Below are 20,883 nucleotides of genomic sequence, written 5' to 3'. Positions count from 1 at the left end.
CAGAAGAGCCAGGTTTGATCCCTGAGGGGGAAGATCCCCTGGAGAAGGGAATGGCAACCCACTCCAATATTCCTGCCTGGGGAATTCCAAGGACAGAGCAATGTGGCTGGCTAAATTCATGGGGTCGCAAAGAGTCAGCCATGACTGAACGACTAACACACACAGTCCTCATCATACCAACCTTACCCAGTGTTCTATAACAAAAACAAAACAGTCACCGACAAAACCCTAATACTGGGTAGAAATTCAAAATGCTTAAGGTTTAAAAAACCAACTGGATGGTAGATATTTTTTAAAGACTAGTACTTTATTTTTCAAAAGAAACCTCAAGAATGTAGGGGAAATGTAAAAAATGAAATGATACAAATAGCTGGATGAAAACAGAGTGAAAAATCTATCCAGGAGCTGTATATCTTCAATGCTCAGGTACATTGTACTATAGCAACTCTGAAAGTGTGGTCCATGGACACTTTCATGCATCTAGTAGGGCAAAACTATTTTCACTGTTGTCATCTGTTATTTGCCTTGTGCTGATAGTGCAAAAGTAATCATCCAATTACCTGAAAATTCTATTAAAATACCATTCCTTTCCTAACTACATATCTGTGTGAAGCCACATTTTGTGCATACACCACAACTAAAATAACACATCACAACAGACTGAGTGGAGAAGATATAAGAATCTGGCTATCTTCTATTACACTAGACATTAAATAAGAAGTGAAGAAGTGAAGTTGCTTAGTCGTGTCCGACTCTTTTCGATCCCATGGACTATAGCCTACCAGGTTCCTCCATCTATCGGATTTTCCAGGCAAAAATACTGGAGTGGGTTGCCATTTCCTTCTCCAGGAGATCTTCCCAACCCAGGGATTGAACCCAGGTCTCCCGCATTGCATGCAGACACTTTACCATCTAAGCCACCAGGGAAGTTCAGACATTAAATAAAGAGATCTGCAAAAATACAAAATAACACCACTGTACCCAGTTTTTTGAAAATTAATTATTTTTCATTAAAAAGTGTGCTTTTTATATTAACATGCAATGAGTCTATCATTGCTATTTTAAAATAAACTAATATATATTTATGCATTTTTGTTTTAATTTCTAATATAGTAACCCACATGAATAAAGGCTTTTTGAGTATCTACAGCAATTTTTAGGAATGCAGCAAAGTTCTGAGACCAAAAGTTTAAGAACTGATAGTACCAGTATGCCTGCAAATTGCAAAGTATAATTCCAGTTCTTCTCTTCCATAGCTACATGATACCCTCTCCACTACCAGGTGGGGACCCAATGATCTCTAAATAAACTCAAAGAAAAGTCTGTAGTTTTATGTTCCATACCTTGAAGTTGTAGATTTCATTGTAACAGTCAGCACTTTTCAGATACCACGTTATATTCAAAGATGCATCACAAGGTTCTCCATCAACTATAAAAGAAGAAATCTCTGTGAATAAAAGATGATTTGATTGCCAAACAAAGTATGTTTCCTAAATTATTACCGGATATCCCATTTTCTGCTAAACCAGGATACTTAACCACCATCCTTTCTCCAAACAGAAGGTAATAAAGTAATAAATTTCAGTTGTCTATTATCATACAAATATTTACTAAGCAAAGCACTTAAGTACACAAAGATACATGGCACTGTGTTAGGCCAAAGAGGGGAACTGAAAGGAACAAATTACTGAAGACTCTTAAGAAAAGTCTTAAAAAAGATTCTAGCTGAAGACTCAAGGAATAACAACACTGGAAATGTCACAAGACAATAATTGAAATAATTTCACTGAGGGAAAACTTCAAAGTGTAAAACCTAGAGAGACCTTAAATGGATAAAAAGAACTATCAACAATAAGCAAACCTGGCTGAGGAAGGCAAGAATAGCAAAAGCAAAAATAAAAGAATATTAGATCCTTTTTAAAATCCACCTTAAGAGATGCCTCAAGGAACCTCATGAAATCACATAAGTCTCACGTAACTTATTAAACATAATTTGGAGAACAATATCCTAATGAACCAAAGCATAAGTCTGAAGACTTGGGAGTCTATTAGACGGTCAACCTGGGGGAAGTCAGTATTCCCTTTTATCTTTGTTCCAGCAGAAAATGAAGAAACATACTAACCATACCTACTTTGTGCAAACGTGACGAAGGTAAACACAGAAGAACCTACTTTTGGTTCTTAAGAAGCACACCTAAAATTACCACCTTTTCCTTTTCTCTGTTTGAAGTGATTTTCTCAAACTAATTTTTAAGTGGCATAGTTTTATAAGGCTTAACTAAAATACATAAAAAATCTGATGTGTTGAACAGAATTTATGGAAATGCTAAAAAGGATACTGCAATCTTGTTATGAACTACACAGAAGAATCAAGAGAAGGAATTAATTTAATAAAAACCAGTAAGAAAAATCCCTTAAAAAGGAGATGTGCAGGGAAATGTACCTGCAGAAATACTACTATTTATGTTAAAAGACATAGAATTTTAGAGGGACCATGATGCAAAGCTTGTGGGATCTTAGTTTCCCAACCAGGGATTCAACCCTGGCCCTCGGCAATGAAAGCTCAGAGTCCTAAACACTGGACCACCAGGGAATTCCCAAGACAGAGAACTTTAAATGAATGGCTTTAAGAGACAATGAATATGGTCCTGCCAATTTTAAGGAAATCTATAGTATACCATACCCACAAAAGCATAAAATCAGAAACAAGATTAAGTATAAGAAAACACAGAAGTAATAAAGTGAAAGACAATTTTAAGCCTCAACTCCTCTAAAAACAAAGACACATCAACATTTCAAAATATGCAGCTTGGCTAAAAACCACTACAAAAACCATCAGAACAGAACACAGGTAAAAAGAAACCGTACATAATGAAAGGACAGACTAACATACAGGCTGTCAGGCTATTCCAAAAGACAAAATATTGCTATCCTTAAAGGCTCTTCTTTTCTAGTAAGAAAACCTCACAAGAAAGACCAGCGTGTCACAGTAGATTTGATTTAAATCAAACTTAAGTCATTAGCCAAGAGATCATATTTTCATGAAAACAGTATATTCTTCACAGAAATTCTACCTGACTCCCCCATCCCACTAGACTGTAAGCTCACTAAAAGAAAAAGTCTTTTCTATCACTTCCTTTCTAAAACAGTGCCTGGCACATAATATGTGTTCAATAACTACTTCCTAAATGATTAAAAGAATAAAATCATCCAACTATGACAGAACTTTGCACTTTCACAAGCAGAAATATGCATAGGAACACACATGGACGATCTGGATTTTTAGTCCTGATCTTGAAATGGAGCTGCCCATGATCATGCATTCTCTAAAAATAAAGCCAGTTTCAGAAATAAAAGGAAGCTTTTCTACAATAAACAATGGGGTATTCTGGATTCAGATACAGTGGCTTTCCCACTGGACAGACTGGTTTTGTTCTACATAATCCCTATTTCCTGGTAATTATCGTTGAGCTTCCTCTTCCAAAGATCCAAGTGGTAAAATACTCCTTTTGCAAACAAAAGCTTTACTGAACATATTTGTGCAGACCCAATGGTCTGACAAACCTAGGTCATGTGTCCAATAAACTTCTAACAAGCACACAAAAGCAAAATCAGCAGTTACCTCTATGACTCAGAACAGAGTAAAACCCATGCAGTTGACCAAAACAACTTATCTACTATATACTGCAAACACCAGAAAAACAAGAAAAGAAAATAAAGTTCACAGAAGTTAACTATGCTGAAGATTATTCAGTGAAGGACCTTAGTCACACTATGTAAGTTTATACCTAGATAGTGCTGAACTATTAAATTTCAGAATTTATGTTGAGTGTCAATTATCAGAGGTAGAAAATAGGTAATTAAAAAGTTTAAAAGATCTTTCAAAAATTCGAATAAAAACTTCATGAAATGCAAAAACTCACATTTCAGGAAGATAGTGGTATTTTTGAAGAGGATCTTTCCAAAACTAAAATAATTTTTCGCCTGCAAAGATAAAGGAGAGATAATTAGCATAAGAATCACTTTAATTCCGAAGGCAGAATATAACTGATACAAAAACATAAATTTATAAAATGTTGAAGTTAGTTTTCTTCACACACACAGACACACAAGGCATCAATATCCTTCCGTTTAGTAAAATCCAGTCATAACAAAACTGCAGGATTTTGCTGCTTGGTGCAGAGACATGATTTTTTTCCCCACAGGCCATGAAACAAGGACTCTAGAAGGAAGGCTGCTAGAAATCCTAACCTAACTTCAATCTTTCTGGAAGGTATTTCTTAATCAGTTAATTCCCTTTACTCACTAATCACCATCCAGAATAACCCTTCAGTGCTTCAAATAAACTATTCTATGAGGAGACAGCCAGATTTAACTATCAACCATTTTACAAATAACATGTAAATACCTAAAACTGAGAGCCTGAAGATCTTCACAAAATGACCAAAAGCTGTAATTCTTGCCATATCAAAAGCTCAAAAAAGATTTAATATGATCAGTGAGCAGAGCAGAACAAAAAGGCCACTGTGGTTTTAATAAGACTAATGTTTTTTGGCATTTCCAACCAGCACCTGATCTGTCGGCTCACAGGACTACAGTTCTAACTCAAATGGGGTTTCGAAAGGGTGATAAAAGGCAGAAAGGATGAACCAGTCTAGACAACTGGCCTTAAGAAAGACACTTACCATAAGAAATTTCAGCATACTGTTTATTCCGTTTTGAACATTCTCATGTTAGAATACATCATTTTAAATGCCTGGGTTACCCAATTACATGGCAGAGCTTAGACTAACCATTTCAAAGTCCAAACGAAATCAACCAACTTCGTAAGTAGAACTATCCATTAACAAAAAAGTGAAGAGGAAAAAAACAGAAAGATATCTATTTACATATACCTCTCATCCAACCCGAGGTCACAAGATTCTGCAAAACTTCAGCTGAAAGAGAAACCATTCTCCACCTATACATCAAGTTTACACGTCTCCAGTCTGTCAATGAAAAGTTCTCTGACTCTGCTAATAAGAAACCGATCCACAGCCACTCTCAGCACCAGAAATGACCCTGACATTCCTGCTAATCTACCCACAAAAGCGCACGGCTTCCCGCTCCAGGGAGGTGAGTCCCCGCTAGCCAGCTACACCGATGCTACCGGCAATCCCACCCCTTTGGAAGCGGACTTTTGTGGAACCTTCATGGACCCCTTAGGCCGCCGTAGCCCCACCCCTCGTTCCTCCAGTCTCAGTTGCTCCTGAAGTGAACACTCACCGACGGTATCGGAATGTGCCACTTGGATCGCTCGGCAGCGGCGACAGGTGCCGGCCCTACACTGAAAAGCGACAGTGGGGCCGTTCGAGCGCCTAGAAGAAGAAGAATGACAGGCACCACCTGCAGCCACGCAGCCACCGCCATCTTCACACCCGTGGAGTGCCTACCGAAAGCATTTCACCTTCTTCCGGTTCGTCCCGCCCTCTTCCGGCTCCGCTCTGGGGGCGGGATCATCCGGGTCCTCACAACCTCTGGGGGCTTGTTTGTTTTGCGACTCAGCAGCCCCGCCCTCAGGCAGTCGTCACGGCTTAGTGTGCGGCTTTAGACCTACTGCGTATGTGTCGTCCTGTCATACCCTAGTCACCTTGGATTGTTAGGATGATCGCCAAAAGCTACCACTGAGTCTGTCGGCCCTTCTCTCTCCTAGCCCTTAAAGGGTTTGGGAACCAGGGAAGAACCCAGTGTGGCGTTTGGCTTTCTCCTCCTTCCTTTCGCCCCAGTCCTCGTCCCTTCTGAGTCGAAATCAGACGCTGGGGCCAGAAGTCTGGGAAAGCTGTAAGTCTGGCTGCTTATTTAGCGTGTAGCAGTACTCTTGCCTGGCAAATCCCATGGACGGAGGAGCCTGGTAGGCCCAGTCCATGGGGTCACTAGGAGTCGGACACGACTGAGCGACTTCAGTTTTCACTTTCATGCATTGGAGAAGGAAATGGCAACCCACTCCAGTGTTCTTGCCTGGAGAATCCCAGGGACTGGGGAGCCTGGTGGGCTGCCGTCTGTGGGGTCGCACAGAGTTGGACACGACTGAAGCGACTTAGCTGCAGCAGCAGCAGTGAGTTCTTAGTTTTCCAGAAGTATTTAAGCAAACACTGGAGTTTGGCAGTAGTAGGATATAATCGATTCCTAAAATAGATGGTGTAGTCGATAATCCCTTTTAAAAGCCGCTTCTAGTCCAGAAGAATGTGATGTAGCATTTGGCAGGAAAACATCACCCTCCAGCACCAACCGGCCGGCACTTCCTACTCAAAACTGAAAGCCAGGAGAGGGCAGGTCCGTTTTCAGTGTCTGCGGCGTGGCCCTCTCCGAGGTGGACGTTCGGAAGCCTCGCTACAATCCTGCAGGCCATCTCCATTTCCCGGTTCTCACGCTCCTGATTTTCGTCCTCTAGGGCTCTTTGAGTACACGCCTCCTCCGCTGCAAAAACCTTTTTCGGTTCCTAAGGAAGGGAGCTCGTCACCAACCACTCATAACCAAGAAGAAAATTGCCAAATAAATCTCTGTAGAAACGCTAGCTGGAGTCTGGAAATCCTAGGAGAAAGTGACGATTTGTCACTCCTTAAGGAGCTGCAAGTCCCAGAAACTTGGTGGTGAGGCGCTGGTTATTTAGAAAGACTAACAGTCTAAAAAACCGCCTGAAACCTGAGACCCTGTGAATTGACTGGGAAGCCATGGAATCAGCTGAGAAAGAGGAAATCAGGTAAAGGTCCAGTGGTCCAGCAGGAACTGACTCCAGGGTCTGCGGAGGCAGGGGATAGATAGTAGCTGAAAACAGCATTCTGGATTTGAAGATTTTATTGAGTGATTGATTGCACATCTTATTTGAGTGTTTTATATTTGTGTACTTAATTTCTATCCTCAATTCCCCAGGGAATTAATTGATATAACTAGCCCCTTATGAAATCCTTGCAGGATGGTTAACAAAACTGTGATCGGAACTCTTAACACATGAATTTCAAACATGCTGCTTTCCAAGTGCAGCTAAATACACCTCTTCCTATATCATTGCAGAGTTCATTCTTCAAAATTGAAAAAAGATTGCAAATTTCTCTAATCTTTACACGCTTGATTAAAAGAAACGGCAACAAAGATTGAGTCAATGAAGGATTTGATTACTTCTGTGATAAACCATGGCCAAGGGTATTGTCTGGGCTCATATTCTTATTTTGAAATTGGTGTTCAGTCATAGCTTTCTCCACAATCATGGACTTGCTTATTACAGATGTGTTCATTATGTGTCTCCATGAAAATCAATGTGGTTTTATTTCTTTACTTAGACCTGGTAGTTATTTTAATTGGTGTATGTTAAATACATATCCTGAAGTATATATACATCTTGATCATGTTCTCTTCCAGAAACAGCTTTTTTGGAAACTCAGTTTTAAAAAACATTGCCCCTAAATTGTCATCATCATCTTAAAAAGCAAAGGATTTTCCTTCTTCATCTATTTGTATGCTTATTTTAGCACCTTACGCATGCCTCTGTTATAGTGTTTGTCAGATTGACTTATGATGTTGGTTAGGATCTCAAAGAAAGCTTGAAGACCGTCTTTCATATGTTCCTCACAGCCCAACACTAAGAAAGAATATTCTGAAAGTACTTTGTTGAATAAACAGGTGGGTGGGTTGTTTTTATTGGTTTGGTTTGAGGTTTTTTTGTTTTTACTTCTTCAGATTTTATTGTTTTAACCATAACCTTCAGTCATTATTTTTAAAGAACCCTTTCTCATAAGTGACAGTGCTCTTTTTCTTTTGTTTTCAGAGAAATCCCAGAACTTCATGTTTTGTTGTCTACTTTGGGTGGTTTACTAAACAATATTACAAATACGTTATCGTATTATGTTATGGCCTTGACACAATTTGGTATCACAGTGATTTATGTCCCATGTTTATATTATTGTTAGAGAAGGTACAAAAATTGGATTCACACACCCAGTGTAAAACACATTTCTTAAAATGTCTTTTTATTTAGTGTTGAAGATGAAGCTGTGGATAAAAACATTTTCAAAGACTGCAGCAAGATTGCTTTCTACAGGTAAGGAGAGGAAGTGTATGACCTAGGCAAAACAGTTCTGAAAATATTTCAAAATTTATGTTTATTAAATTTTTGAGAACTGATAGACTTTCTGAGGAAAGAGTCAGTTAGGAAATTCAGTGATCCAAGAGTTTATTGACAAGAGACATTTTTACTACTTTAACTTACCATTGTATTATTTTATAATTAATATGTTACTATTAATTATAATTAATTATATTGTATAGCTATATATTATAATTAACATTACTATGTTAATAAATCCACTATTTTATTTTTAAAATCAGTGTTTTTAAACTAATATTAAATTTTTGAATCTTTGAAGAAATAATACTTTTACATGGTTCAAAAATCAAATACTATGAAAAGAAACACATTGAAGAGTTACTTTCATTCCTGTCCCCTTTCACAATACTCTACACCTTCCCCGTGAGTAACCAGGTTTATTCATTTATTTCTCTTTCTAGTATTTCTTTTATTGAATGCATATTTTCTTATATTACAACTATTCTTACACCATATAGCTTTCTATCTATGCATGTATGATCAGTCACTCAGTTGTGTCTGACTCTTTGAGACCCCATGAACTGTACTGTACCCCATAAACTATAATATTGTTTAGTATTACCAGGCTTTTCTGTCTGTGGAATTTTCCAGGCAAGAATACTAGAATGGGTTGCCATTTCATACTCCAGGGGATCTTCCTGACCCAGGGATCGAACCCGTGTCTCCTACCTCTTTTTTTCCCCTGCTTAATAATTTATTCTGAAGGGTTCTGCATGAATACATGGAGGTTGTATTTTCACAGCTGTATAGTATTCCATTGGGTAAATTATGTTATAATTTATTCAGTTTCTTTCCTCTTGCTAGACTTTGGGTTGTTTTCGGGCTTTTGCTATAATGTCACTGCCACAGTGAAAAGCTATACATATATCAGGACTTCTCTGGTGGTCCAACGGTTAAGACTCTATGCTCCCAACGCAGGGGGCATGGATTCAATCCCTGCTCAGGTGATCTCACATGCCACATGGTATGGTGTGACCAAAAAAAAAAAGAAAGCTATGCATATGTCATTTCCTACACATGCAGGTCTATTTATAGGATGAATTTCCAGAAGTGGGATTACTAGGTCAAAGAATAAATGTATTTGAAATTTTAACTATTACTAGGTATCCCTCCATAGAGATTGTGTCATTTTGTACTCCCATCACCAATATATGATTGCCTGTTTCCCCAGAGCCTCAACAAATATTTCTTTAAAATCTGTTTTTTTTTTTTTTGAGTGTCTACCCCTATGTGGTCCTAAAACTGAAGTCACCAAACATTATATCATACAACTTTCCAATTTATTCACACTACTCTAGAGGTAGAAAGATCATATCATTTTAGTTCTGAACAAGTACCTTAGAAGGAATTCTATAGTGAACTCCTGGTCACCTTGTCAAACCACTAGATTATATTGGATTTCCTCTAGAATTTATTAAAAGTTTCTATTAAAGTGTACATTTCATGGAAAGAGGGAGAGAAATCAACAAGCTAACAAATGTCACCTATGACAACTGCCCCTTGGGATTTCCCTGGTAGGCCAATGGTTAATACTTCATGTTCCCAAAGCAAGGGACACTGGTTCAATCCCTGGTTGGGGAACTAAGATCCCCCCCAAAAAAACCTGCCCCACCTTCTCAATAAAGGGGACAAAATACCATCCTTGAGCAGTGTTATGGTGAACAATTTTACTAGTACTCTTATTTTGTTAATTGTATTGCTGCTGCTGCTGCTAAGTCGCTTCAGTCGTGTCTGACTCTGTGCAACCCCATAGACGGCAGCCCACCAGGCTCCCCTGTCCCTGGGATTCTCCAGGCAAGAACACTGGAGTGGGTTGCCATTTTCTTCTCCAATGCATAAAAGTGAAAACTGAAAGTGAAGCCGCTCAGTCATGTCCGACTCCTAGCAACCCCATGGACTGCAGCCTACCAGGCTCCTCCATCCATGGGATTTGCCAGGCAAGAGTGCTGGAGTGGGGTGCCATTGCCTTCTCCGGAGTTAATTGTATTAGCACTCATTAATTTTATTAGCTCTCTAAAGTACTTCTGTTAGTGCTTTATTGAAGTACTAATATACTGCCTGTGCCCAGTTCACTTATTATTGAAGTGAAATCTTAATAACTTCCACATGGTAATATAGTCTTTTGGATGCTGAGTCACAAATCATTCTCAGGCATCTGTATACTTCCTATCTGCAGGCGTCAGAAACAGCTGCTCTCCAAGAAGTCTACCTATCAGGCATTACTGGACTCAGTCACAACAGGCAAAGACAGTGCCAGGTTTCAAATCATCAATGAACCAGCAAAGGTAAGAAAAAAATATTTTCTACAGAGAATTCTTTGTTTCTGTATTTATTTGGGTTGAATGAAGTGAATTTCAAAGCCTAGTTAAACTATGTTTGCTTCAAAAATAAACTTTGTGAGGGAAGACATGCTATCTCTTTACTATCTACACAGTGTTACTTTAAAAGTAATATGACTGTAAACATATAGATTGCCTTGTATCAGATGCTTTCTTAGATGTTTTACAAATATTATTTCCTTTTAATTAATCTTTAGAAAATATCTAAGAGGTACATTGTATTGTCCCCAATTTTTAGATAAGGAAATTGAAGTCTAAAAGACCACCTGCCCAGACTCATAGCTAGTAACCAGTTTTCACCTGTGACTGTAGACTCTGTCAAGTACCTGTGCTCTTTCTATCACTGTTAACACAATTTATGCTTAAGCAAGGTCCAGATTCAGTGAACGTCCAAACCTCATGTGAGTGAACAAGAGGAACGATGGTCTCTGCTGTTGAATAAGTCTCAAATGTTCCCCTACCGAAGCTACTTCACTCACGGATCACCACAGTTCTTACATACTGAAACATTAGAACAGTGTCCTAAGTGCTTCTTCTCATCTGTCGGGTTTTCACACTACTTCCTATGGGCCAGTCACAGAGGAAGTGCTGTGGGCTGAGCTCAGAAGTGTGGCTGAGCTCACAAATAGCTGATGCTTCCAACTTGACCCTCACTTCAGATCTTTTCCCATCTTCTAAAGGTGTCCGAAGCTTCTAAGGCCTCCCAGACCAATCTGGTTTAATTGGTAATTCACTGAAGAACGTAGGTAAAGACGTGCCGTCTCGGTGCCATGACAGCTTAGATAGTAACTGCATCAGCTCACTGACAAATCCCAGGTCTGTGGAGCATACTGAGAAGACACCCCCACTTTCACAGCAGCATTGTGAGCAAGCTCCCTGTGGTGCTGTGTCACGTGCTGTATAGCATTACACCAAGGAATCCCCTCAGAGAAGACAGAACCAAAACTGCCCCACAACATTAGCGCATTCTCTGTAACATGTGTAAGGCCTTTAACTTACCCTTCCCTTGTAGCTCAGTTGGTAAATAATCTGCCTTCAGTACAGGAGACCTGGGTTCGATCCCTGGATTAGAAAGATCCCCTGGAGAAGGAGATGGCAACCCACGCCAGTATCCTTGCCTGGAAAATCTCATGGACACAGGAACTTGGTGGGCTGCAGTCCATGGGGTCGCAAAGAGTTGGGCATGAATGAGCGACTAACACTTACTTACTTACACTTAACTTAGCCAGTGAAGTGAAGTGGAAGTGTTAGTCACTCAGTCGTGCCCAACTCTTTGTGACCCCATGGACTATAGCCTGCCAGACTCCTCTGTGCATGGGATTCTCCAGGCAAGAATACTAGAGTGGGTTGCCATTCCCTTCTCCAGGGGATTTTCCTGACCCAGGAATTAAACCCAGGTCTCCTGCATTGCAGACGGATTCTTTACTGTCCAAGCCGCCAGGGGCAGGAGGAGCAGTGGCACAGTGAGGAAGACTACTTTCCATAAGAAGTTATAGAGATTTTAGTCATTTCAAAGATGTAGAATCTTCTGACATAACTTCCTTGCCTGAATGCAAAACAGGGGCTAGAGTCATATCAGCAGTTCTGGGTTCTCTGTCACCACCCCCTGTTCCTAACTTCCGGTTATGTAAGGATGCGTTTGTGGTAGCAGCACACTTTGTTCATTTCTCCTAATTACACTGATGGGATGGTTAGCCTTTCTTCAAAACCTAGTGCTGCTTCTTATACCACTCATCTCCTTCTAGAGGAATTTCCTCCCACCCCACTTGGCATCTGTGAGACCTTTGAGTTCATAGCTCATGGTACCCTCAAAGTCATAGTTCCTTGACTACTGATCCAAATCTCCCAAACTTGGCATCCTTTTGTAGCCAAGTTTGAAAGCTTTTCATGGGAAAATATGGGATAGCATTAATTTATTTCCTAGAGAACCAACCACTGTTTGCATGTAGTTTAATAGCCAGTACCCAGCCAGGATCCTGTATTCAGCATCAGCAGAAGCAGGTGGATCCAGGAAATCCAAGGAGTCCACAAGAGACCCTCCAGGAGTCAGTAGCCCTAGTATCAGCAGCCAGGTTGCTTCCTTTAGCGTTTTTCCTGTCACTTGATCTTTTTCCTACTTGTCTCCAATACATCTGGCCCCAGAGAGCTGCAGCCGTCCTGTGATCAAGGCAGGAATTCCTTTCCATTCTTGGGGAGGTTCAGTCTGCTGAGTGAGTGAGTGAAGTCACTCAGTCGTGTCCGACTCTTTGCGACCCCATGGACTGTAGCCTACCAGGCTTCTCCATCCATTGGATTTTCCAGGCAAGGGTACTGGAATGGGTTGCCATTTCCTTCTCCAGGAGATCTTCCTGACCCAGGGATTGAACCCGGGTCTCCCGCATTGTAGGCAGGTGCTTTTACCGTCTCAGCCACCAAGGAAGATTCTCAGTCTGCTGAGCACCTTAACAATCTACTGTCTAGATGACACGTGCTGAGGCAGAGTATATTAAGGCACTCAGAATACCAATGTGGGCCAAAGTGCAGCTTCTCAATGCAGCTCCATACCAATGAAGTGAGTGGTGGACCCTCTCACACGGCTTCTTAGAAAGCTATCTGTGAGTTTATTTGTACACACCTCTCTTTGGATCCTGAACATGAGGGACAGTGCCATTCAGGTCAGGTACTAGAACCAGAGCCTACCAGATCTGTATGCCTTCAAAGAAAAAGAAGCCGTAGTCCAGGAAGACCCACGGGAGCTTAGCACAAGATAGCGCGTGACTCAGAAGGGAACTGAGGAGTCAGACAAGCAAGGGCAAGTGATCTGGGATGTCAGCAGCACGGCTCCCAAGACTAAGAACTTTGAGGACCTCATGGAACAGACTCCACATTCAGTTATTGGAATTAACAGGGCTGTGCAGGAAATCCACATACCCTGATCTCAGGCAAATGCATGCACGTGTATGTTTGGGGAGATCACCCTCAAATTCTGAGCTCTGAACTTCATTTTAATGTATTTTTAATGTCCTCCTTGTCACTTAGAATTGAGATGACTAATAGGAACTTAAGGTTTTGTACCCTCTCTGTTTGTTAGGGACAACAGAGATTCATATAGTAATTTCTAAAGTTGTCTGAACCTTGTATCCTGCTCACTGCATAGTCAGGGAGCCACCACTAGTGGTTGTTTCTGGGATGAGATGGGAGTTTCACGGGAGATTTCAATTAGGATATGGTATGGGTGTAGTCTGGAGGTTTTTTAAAAAGCTGCATACATCCACTTGTTCAAAATGATAGCTTTTTATTTCAGGTTCAGAGAGACAGAGCCCCAAGTCTAGGAGGATCATATTCAGCTCACAGCTGCAGTTCCCAGATTCCACTGATAAGGCAAACCCAGCCCTCTTAGTGCCTGCCTACCCCACCCCATTAAAACTCTTAAAGCAATAGCTTTGTTGTCAATGTCTGTTGTTAATTTTTGAAATTTTCTTCCCAATTCCCTTCCCCCAACCTGCCCTTCTATAAGCAACCAGGAGACAGAACCAAGGTTCATTCAACTTTTTTCAGCTCATACTGTCATAACACTGGGTGTCTCAACAGACGTTTCTTTCTCACAGTTCTGGAGTCTGGGAAGCCCAAGATCAAGGTTCCACTCCTGGGTGCCGCCTCCTTTCTGTACAGTTGACCCTTGAACATATAGGGCTTGGTGGTGCTGACATCCCCATGCAGTGGAAAATCCAAGTATAATTTCACAGTTGGCCCTTAGTATACATAATTTTGCATCTGCAGGTTCAACCAACCAATGACCATGTGGTACTATAGTTTTGTTGTTGTTGTTGGCCACCCCACTCGGCATGTGGACTCTGGGGTCTTAGTTACCTGACCAGGGATTGAACCTGCACCCCCTGCAGTGGTAGCATGAAGTTTTAACCACTGGACTGCCAGGGAAGTCCCTATAGTATTTATTATTGAAAAAAAATCCATGTATAAGCAGACTCACACAGTTCAAATCTCTGTTGCAGGGTCAACTGTATATTCACATGGTGGTGGTGGTTGTCATTCAGTTGCTTAATCATGTCCGACTCTTTGCATCTCCATGAACTGCAGCACGCCGAGCTTCCCTGTCCTTCTCTATCTCCCAGAGTTTGTACAAACTCATGTCCATTGAGTCAGTGATGCCATCCAACCATCTCATCCTCTGTCGCCTCCTTCTCCTCCTGCCCTCAATCTTTCCCAGAATCAGGATCTTTTCCAATGAGTCAGCTCTTCCCATTAGGTGGCCAAAATATTGGAGTTTCAGCTTCAACATCAGTCCTTCCAATGAATATTCAGGGATGATTTCCTTTAGGATTGACTGGTTTGATCTCCTTGCCATCCAAGGGATTCTCACTTCAGCACCACAGTTAGAAAGCATCAATTCTTCGGCTGTCAGCCTTCTTTATGGTCCAACTCTCACATCCGTACATGACTATTGGAAAAGCCATAGCTTTGACTATACAGACCTTTGTCGGAAAAGTGATGTCTCTGCTTTTTCATATGCTGTCTAGGTTTGTCAAAGCTTTTCTTCTAAGGAGCAAGCATCTTTTAATTCCATGGCTGGTGGAAAGAGAGCTTATTCTCTGGTCTCTTCCTATAAGGCAGTAATCCCATCATGACTTCACCCTCATGACCTTATCAAAACCTAGTCACCTCCCAAGGCTTCATCTCCAAATGCCATCACATTGAGAATTAAGGCTTCAGCATATGAATTGGAGGGCTGGATGAGGCAGGGGTAGGTTGGGAGAAGGGAGAAGATGACACAGTTCAGTCCTTAGCAAACATTAAGTTCCTGGGACACCATAATGTTACAAAGCGAACTGAAGTGTCGCCTGTGTGTTGCTTCTAAGTCAAGACACCTAGGTCTTTAAGAAAAGCTGGTTGCAGGTTCAAATGCCTAAGTTTTCACATAGGATCTTATTTCTTATGATGTAATAATCAAATATTTGACAAAGAAGCTTCCAGAAGAAAACATTAAAGGTGTTATCAGTAAAGTGTTGACTGCTTTTTTAGAACTCCTTTTTCCCTACTATTATTGATTTTTTACTTCAGTCAAAATTTGACCTGGATTGAGAAACAGAGAATATCTACTCTTGTGACATCAGAGAAGGGAAATTTATGTTGTCTTCTGAAAGTGAAAGTGAAGTCACTCAGTTGTGTCTGACTCTGTGATCCCGTGGACTATAGCCTACCAGGCTCCTCCATCCATGGGATTTTTCAGGCAAGAGTACTGGAGTGGGTTGTCTTCTGAGTATACCTAAAAAGCACTGCTGCTGCTGCTGCTGCTGCTACTGCTAAGTCGCTTCAGTCGTGTTTGACTCTGTGCAACCTCATAGACAGCAGCCCACCAGGCTCCCCCATCCCTGGGATTCTCCAGGCAAGAACACTGGAATGGGTTGCCATTTCCTTCTCCAATGCATAAAAGTGAAAAGTGAAAGTGAAGTTGCTCAGTCGTGTCCGACTCTTAGCGACCCCATGGACTGCAGCCTACCAGGCTCCTCCATCCTTGGGATTTTCCAGGCAAGAGTACTGGAGTGGGTTGCCATTGCCTCCTCCGAAAAAGCACTGCTAGCGAGGCTATTTGGAACCGACCTATGTCTTTGACCTACTTTATGTTGCTAATTTTTGCTCTTTTATGACATAAATGACCATTTGGCAAAATGTTTGCTTTGCAGTCTATTTGCAAATTTTCACCAGAGACAACACTTCTAGCATCTTTTTCAAGAATGCAAGGAAATCTCTGAGCACCTCCATGAAATTACCCCTTGCATCTTCATCTAAGCCTCATGAAAATGAGACTTTGCCCAACCAGCCACCTCTTCAGCTGATGAGGAACAACTGCCACTTGTTATCCAGGATTATTTCTGCAGAAATGGCCAGGAACAGGCAAAATAGTTTGGAATCTATCTAAGCAATCAGAAACATACCTGGACAGGCTAATTGTCCTTGGAGACAGGCTAATATCCAGTTTAACTTGCCAGTGTTCTCCATAGAAGATCAGTGCTTACAATAAACCAACCAGGTGCCACTGAGGAAGGAGCAATAAGTCCCCTACAGCTATTTTAATGAACTCTTAAACCATTCTCTGAATCCTGGGAGGTCATGACCAATAGCTGGGAAAGGTCCTTGCTCACTCTTCTAGGCCTTTTACGTTAGCTTTCCTTACAGTGTAGTAGAGAGACCTAGTGTCAGAGGAAAAGCAAGATCTACCCATCAAGGAGAAGTTGATGAGGTCATAATTGCCCTTGTTAATACCCACCACCAGTTAAATATGTGTTCTAGGGCTCTTCTGTTAACTCAGTCACAGTCTCTACTAGTTCTGGGTGAAATTTTATTTTTTTAATTTAATATAATTGTGATAAATCTGCTGCTTGAATATACAAACAAGGATGTTTTTACCAGTGGTTTTTTAAATAATTTGTCTTTTTTTTTTTCTTCTAACCAAAGAAATAAAAACTAGACTTATGGATTGTAAACTGCCAGGTTTTATTTTTATTGAGTATGGGAGAAATAAGATAGGAAATGGGAATTTATACTCTCCAGACTACAGAGGTGAGCCTCAGTGAAAAACCAAGTAGAGACTTGTAGTACTAAAATGAACTTCCAAAATGTATTGCTTTCTCTGATAATTTATTTCACTTTCTCTGGTAGGAGAGATTTACATATTTAAATGTTTCTAAGGGAGCAAAACCCATGCTGTCTCACCTTATTTAAAATGTTTAAAAGTTTTATGTTTCTTATTTTTCATAAATCCATCTTGCTGCAATTTTTATTGCTCTTATCTATGTATTAACACGAAATAATTCTGAGTTTAAGCAATCTAACAATGAGTTTAAGTAATGTAACAATGTTACATTCTGTAACAATGTGTTTTCATCATTTTAAATCATTAATAGAGATTCAATAATTTATTTGGATATTATTTTAAAATAAATGTCCAAACAAGTCTCTAGAGAGCAGGAATATTTAGAAATTCTCAATGTTTTAGATAGAAGGATATAACACTCATGTCCAGACTTTTTGATGGCCAAGTTTTGGTGGAAGAATTGGGCAATAACTGGCAGTTAAGAAGCCCAAGAAAGTGGTTTATAAACTGTCATCCACAGAGCCCTGAGGTTTCTGTGGAGGTGTCTCAGGACTCAGTGCAGGGAAGGGAGCGGTCTCAAAGGTAGAGGCTGTGAGCTTCTTTCTGCTGTTTCCAACCCAAGTAGCTTTACTTATTGGACTTCTGAGAGTCCACTACTGTTAATTTTTTTAAGCCAGTAAAAACAGATTTAAGGTCTAAGGAAATGAAGGTATGTTGCTGATAACAAGGAATATGTTGGTAATAAGAGATAAGAATGAACCTGGATATTGACTTTGAAAAGGGTTACCTATTGGCAAAACTGGTTTGCTTAAGTTAAAATGAAAACAAAATGGGGCGTTGACACTGATATATGTGTTTGCTTGCATAAGATCATATGGGAAAAGCAGGGTTATTGCTACTTTTTCTCATATAATTAGGATTCTTTCCTAGGTTGTAGCCTCAAGAACAGAACATACCAGAAAAGTCTCTGGTTTAAAACATAAATTTTTAAAAGAAAGTTATTTTACTAAAAATTGGAGGATCTCTGAGTGCATAAACTGGATTCAATATTTGTTAATCACACACAGGCAGACAACCTGTGTGCCCTCTGCTTAGGATGGTCTTGCCCCATTTTTGCCTATCCAGAGTCCTGCTAATTCCTGAAGGCCCTGGTCAAGTCCTTCTCCCTCCAGAGAGATGCCCCAGACCCCTTCTCCTTACAGTCATCAATATTCCGCTTCCTTGTCCTGGCACAGCACTATCCTTGTCCTTTCTCAGTTCAGTTCAGTTACTCTGTCGTGTCTGACTCTTTGCAAACCCATAAATTGCAGCACGCCAGGCTCCCCGTCCATCACCAACTCCCAGAGTTCACCCAAACTCATGTCCATTGAGTCGGTGATGCCATCCAGCCATCTCATCCTCTGTCATCCCCTTCTCCTCCTGCTCCAATCCCTACCAGTATCAGGGTCTTTTCCAGTGAGTCAGCTCTTCACATGAGGTGGCCAAAGTACTGGAGTTTCAGCTTTAGCATCATTCCTTCCAAAGAACACCCAGGGCTGATCTCCTTTAGAATAGACTGGTTGGATCTCCTTGCAGTCCAAGGGACTCTCAAGAGTCTTCTCCAACACCACAGTTCAAAAGCATCAATTCTTCGGCACTCAGCTTTCTTCCCTGGTGGCTCAGACGGTAAAGTGTCTGTCTACAATGTGGGAGATCTGGGTTCAATCCCTGGGTTGGGAAGATCCCCTGGAAAAGGAGATGGCAATCCACTCCAGTACTGTTACTTGGAAAATCCCATGGACGGAGGAGCCTCGTAGGCTACAGTCCATGGGGTTGCAAAGAGTCGAACACGACTGAGCAACTTCACTTTCAGCTTTTCTTCACAGTCCAACTCTCACATCCATACATGACCACTGCACTTATCATAAAATACTTTATAGTTACTACATACATGTTCCATCTCCTCTAAATTGCACTCTCCCTAAGAGTTTAGCCATCCTTTTCACAGCAATCAGTACATTGCAATATTAGATTCCAAATAAATGTTAGCTGAATTAAATTTGAGAGACTAGTGGAAATATATGTCTAATTTGGGAAAGAATACATACTCTAATAGGATTTCAGTCTTGCATTTGGACACATTTTCAAACCTTAGAATCCTGATGGCACACTTCAAGTAAATCAGATATACAAAAGAACATTAAGCATATAAGCAGTTTTATGTATGATTGGGGGTGGAAGAAAGGGGGAGGTATTGGTCAAAGTGTACAAACTTCCAACTATAATATGATGAATAACTTCTGGAGATTTAATAATGTACAGCCTAGTGATTGTAGCTAATAGTACTCTATTATATACTTGAAAGTTGCTAAGAGAGTAGATCTTAAATGTTTTCACCACAAAAAGGAAATGGTAATTATGTAACTTGGTGCAGATGTTAGCTAATGCTATGGTGGTGATCAGTTTTGCAGTTTATAAGTAACAAATCAAGGAGTTGAACAACAAACTTATACATGTCAATTGTTTCTCAGTAAAGCTGGGGAAAATAATTACTGATAACTACTGAACTGTGGTGTTGGAGAAGACTCTTGAAAGTCCCTTGGACTGCAAGGAGATCCAGCCAGTCCATTCTGAAGGAGATCAGCCCCGGGTGTTCTTTGGAAGGAATGATGCTAAAGCTGAAACTCCAGTACTTTGGCCACCTCATGCGAAGAGTTGACTTATTGGAAAAGACTTTGATGCTGGGAGGGATTGGGGGCAGGAGGAGAAGGGGACGACAGAGGATGAAATGGCTGGATGGCATCACTGACTCTATGGACGTGAATCTGAGTGAACTCCAGGAGTTGGTGATGGACAGAGAGGCCTGGCGTGCTGCAATTCATGGGGTCGCAAAGAGTCGGACACGACTGAGCGACTGAACTGAACTGAACTGAACTGCATCATAACCCTATTTTATAATAAGAATGTCTGTAAAAGGACTCACAGCCTATTTACCACTTATACCTGGTCACTCATCAGTGTCCTATCACTGCTTAAGTGCCCTGACTATTTCCTATACTCTGAAGAAGCAAGGTTCCAGTAACATCATTTGGGGGATTTTATTTTGCTTTGTTTTTGGTTTTTGATGCTGATTTAATATTCTCCCAGCTTCCTATATCTTACTCGCACCACATCATACCTGTTCTGCATTACCTCACACAGCCTACCCTTCTTAGCTTTTCATTTAACAGACATTATAGTAACAATACATGGGGCTTTCCAGGTGGCTCAGTGGTGAAGGATCCACCTGCCAAAGCAGGAGATGAGAGTTTGATCCCTGGGTCAGAAAAATCCCCTGGAGGAAGGCATGGCAACCCATTCCAGTATTCTTACCTGGGAAATCCCATGGACAGAAGAGTCTGGCGGACTACAGTCCATGGGGTGGCAAATAGTTGGACTGACTGAACAGGCATACACGCGCACAGCCCTGGAATACATAAGAGGTGTTTTTTTCTACTATAGGTAGAGCCAGGCAAGTACATTTATAGACTAGAAAACCTTTTCCTTCATGATTGCCATTGTTCACCAATTAGCTTGCCCTGTAATAATGTAAACATAGTTTTCTAATTATTGTAATTTGTAGAACTGACCTAGGTAAGCTGTTGGAACTAATCTCATGTATGTGTTTCCAGGTTCCACTCCTGGCTGAAGTTTGTGGCATAGAGGGAAATATTTTCAGACTTAAAATCAATGAAGAAATACCCTTGAAACCCAGGTATGAAGTTACTGATGTCCTCACAAGCAAGCTAACCACTGTAAGGTAAGCCAAGAAACATGCTACCTGGAATATACCC

General features: G+C 40.8%; 2 protein-coding genes across 5 annotated transcripts in view; one reads left to right on the top strand and one right to left on the bottom strand.

The window, feature by feature from the left end:
- TMEM87A (transmembrane protein 87A) overlaps positions 1-5,485 on the bottom strand; it is a 39,711-nt gene extending 34,226 nt beyond the window's left edge. The window contains exons 1-3 of one of the 3 annotated variants that reach the window (XR_005718728.1): positions 5,266-5,471; positions 3,924-3,984; positions 1,344-1,429 (exon numbers count right to left, since the gene is read on the bottom strand). Coding sequence is in view for 2 of the 3 variants with exons in the window: in XM_040226847.1 (XP_040082781.1) it covers positions 1,344-1,429; positions 3,924-3,984; positions 5,266-5,409 (291 nt within the window). In the remaining variant the exon portion in view is untranslated. Of the gene's footprint in view, positions 1-1,343; positions 1,430-3,923; positions 3,985-5,265 lie in introns of all 3 variants that reach the window. The other 2 variants (XM_040226847.1, XM_040226846.1) reach the window with 2 other exon arrangements.
- Positions 5,486-5,569: 84 nt separating this feature from the next.
- The window catches only part of GANC (glucosidase alpha, neutral C), a 71,537-nt gene continuing 56,223 nt past the window's right edge, over positions 5,570-20,883 (top strand). For both annotated transcript variants that reach the window (XM_040226845.1, XM_040226844.1), the window contains exons 1-5: positions 5,570-5,820; positions 6,431-6,739; positions 8,012-8,074; positions 10,317-10,425; positions 20,722-20,849. In XM_040226845.1, coding sequence (XP_040082779.1) covers positions 6,711-6,739; positions 8,012-8,074; positions 10,317-10,425; positions 20,722-20,849 — 329 coding nt within the window. In that variant the 5' untranslated portion in view covers positions 5,570-5,820; positions 6,431-6,710. The remainder of the gene's footprint in view (positions 5,821-6,430; positions 6,740-8,011; positions 8,075-10,316; positions 10,426-20,721; positions 20,850-20,883) is intronic.

The sequence above is a fragment of the Oryx dammah genome, unplaced genomic scaffold (assembly GCF_014754425.2).
Source record: "Oryx dammah isolate SB20612 unplaced genomic scaffold, SCBI_Odam_1.1 HiC_scaffold_26, whole genome shotgun sequence".
Classification (NCBI taxonomy): Eukaryota; Metazoa; Chordata; class Mammalia; order Artiodactyla; family Bovidae; genus Oryx; species Oryx dammah.
This window is presented reverse-complemented; position numbering and strand designations above follow the sequence as displayed.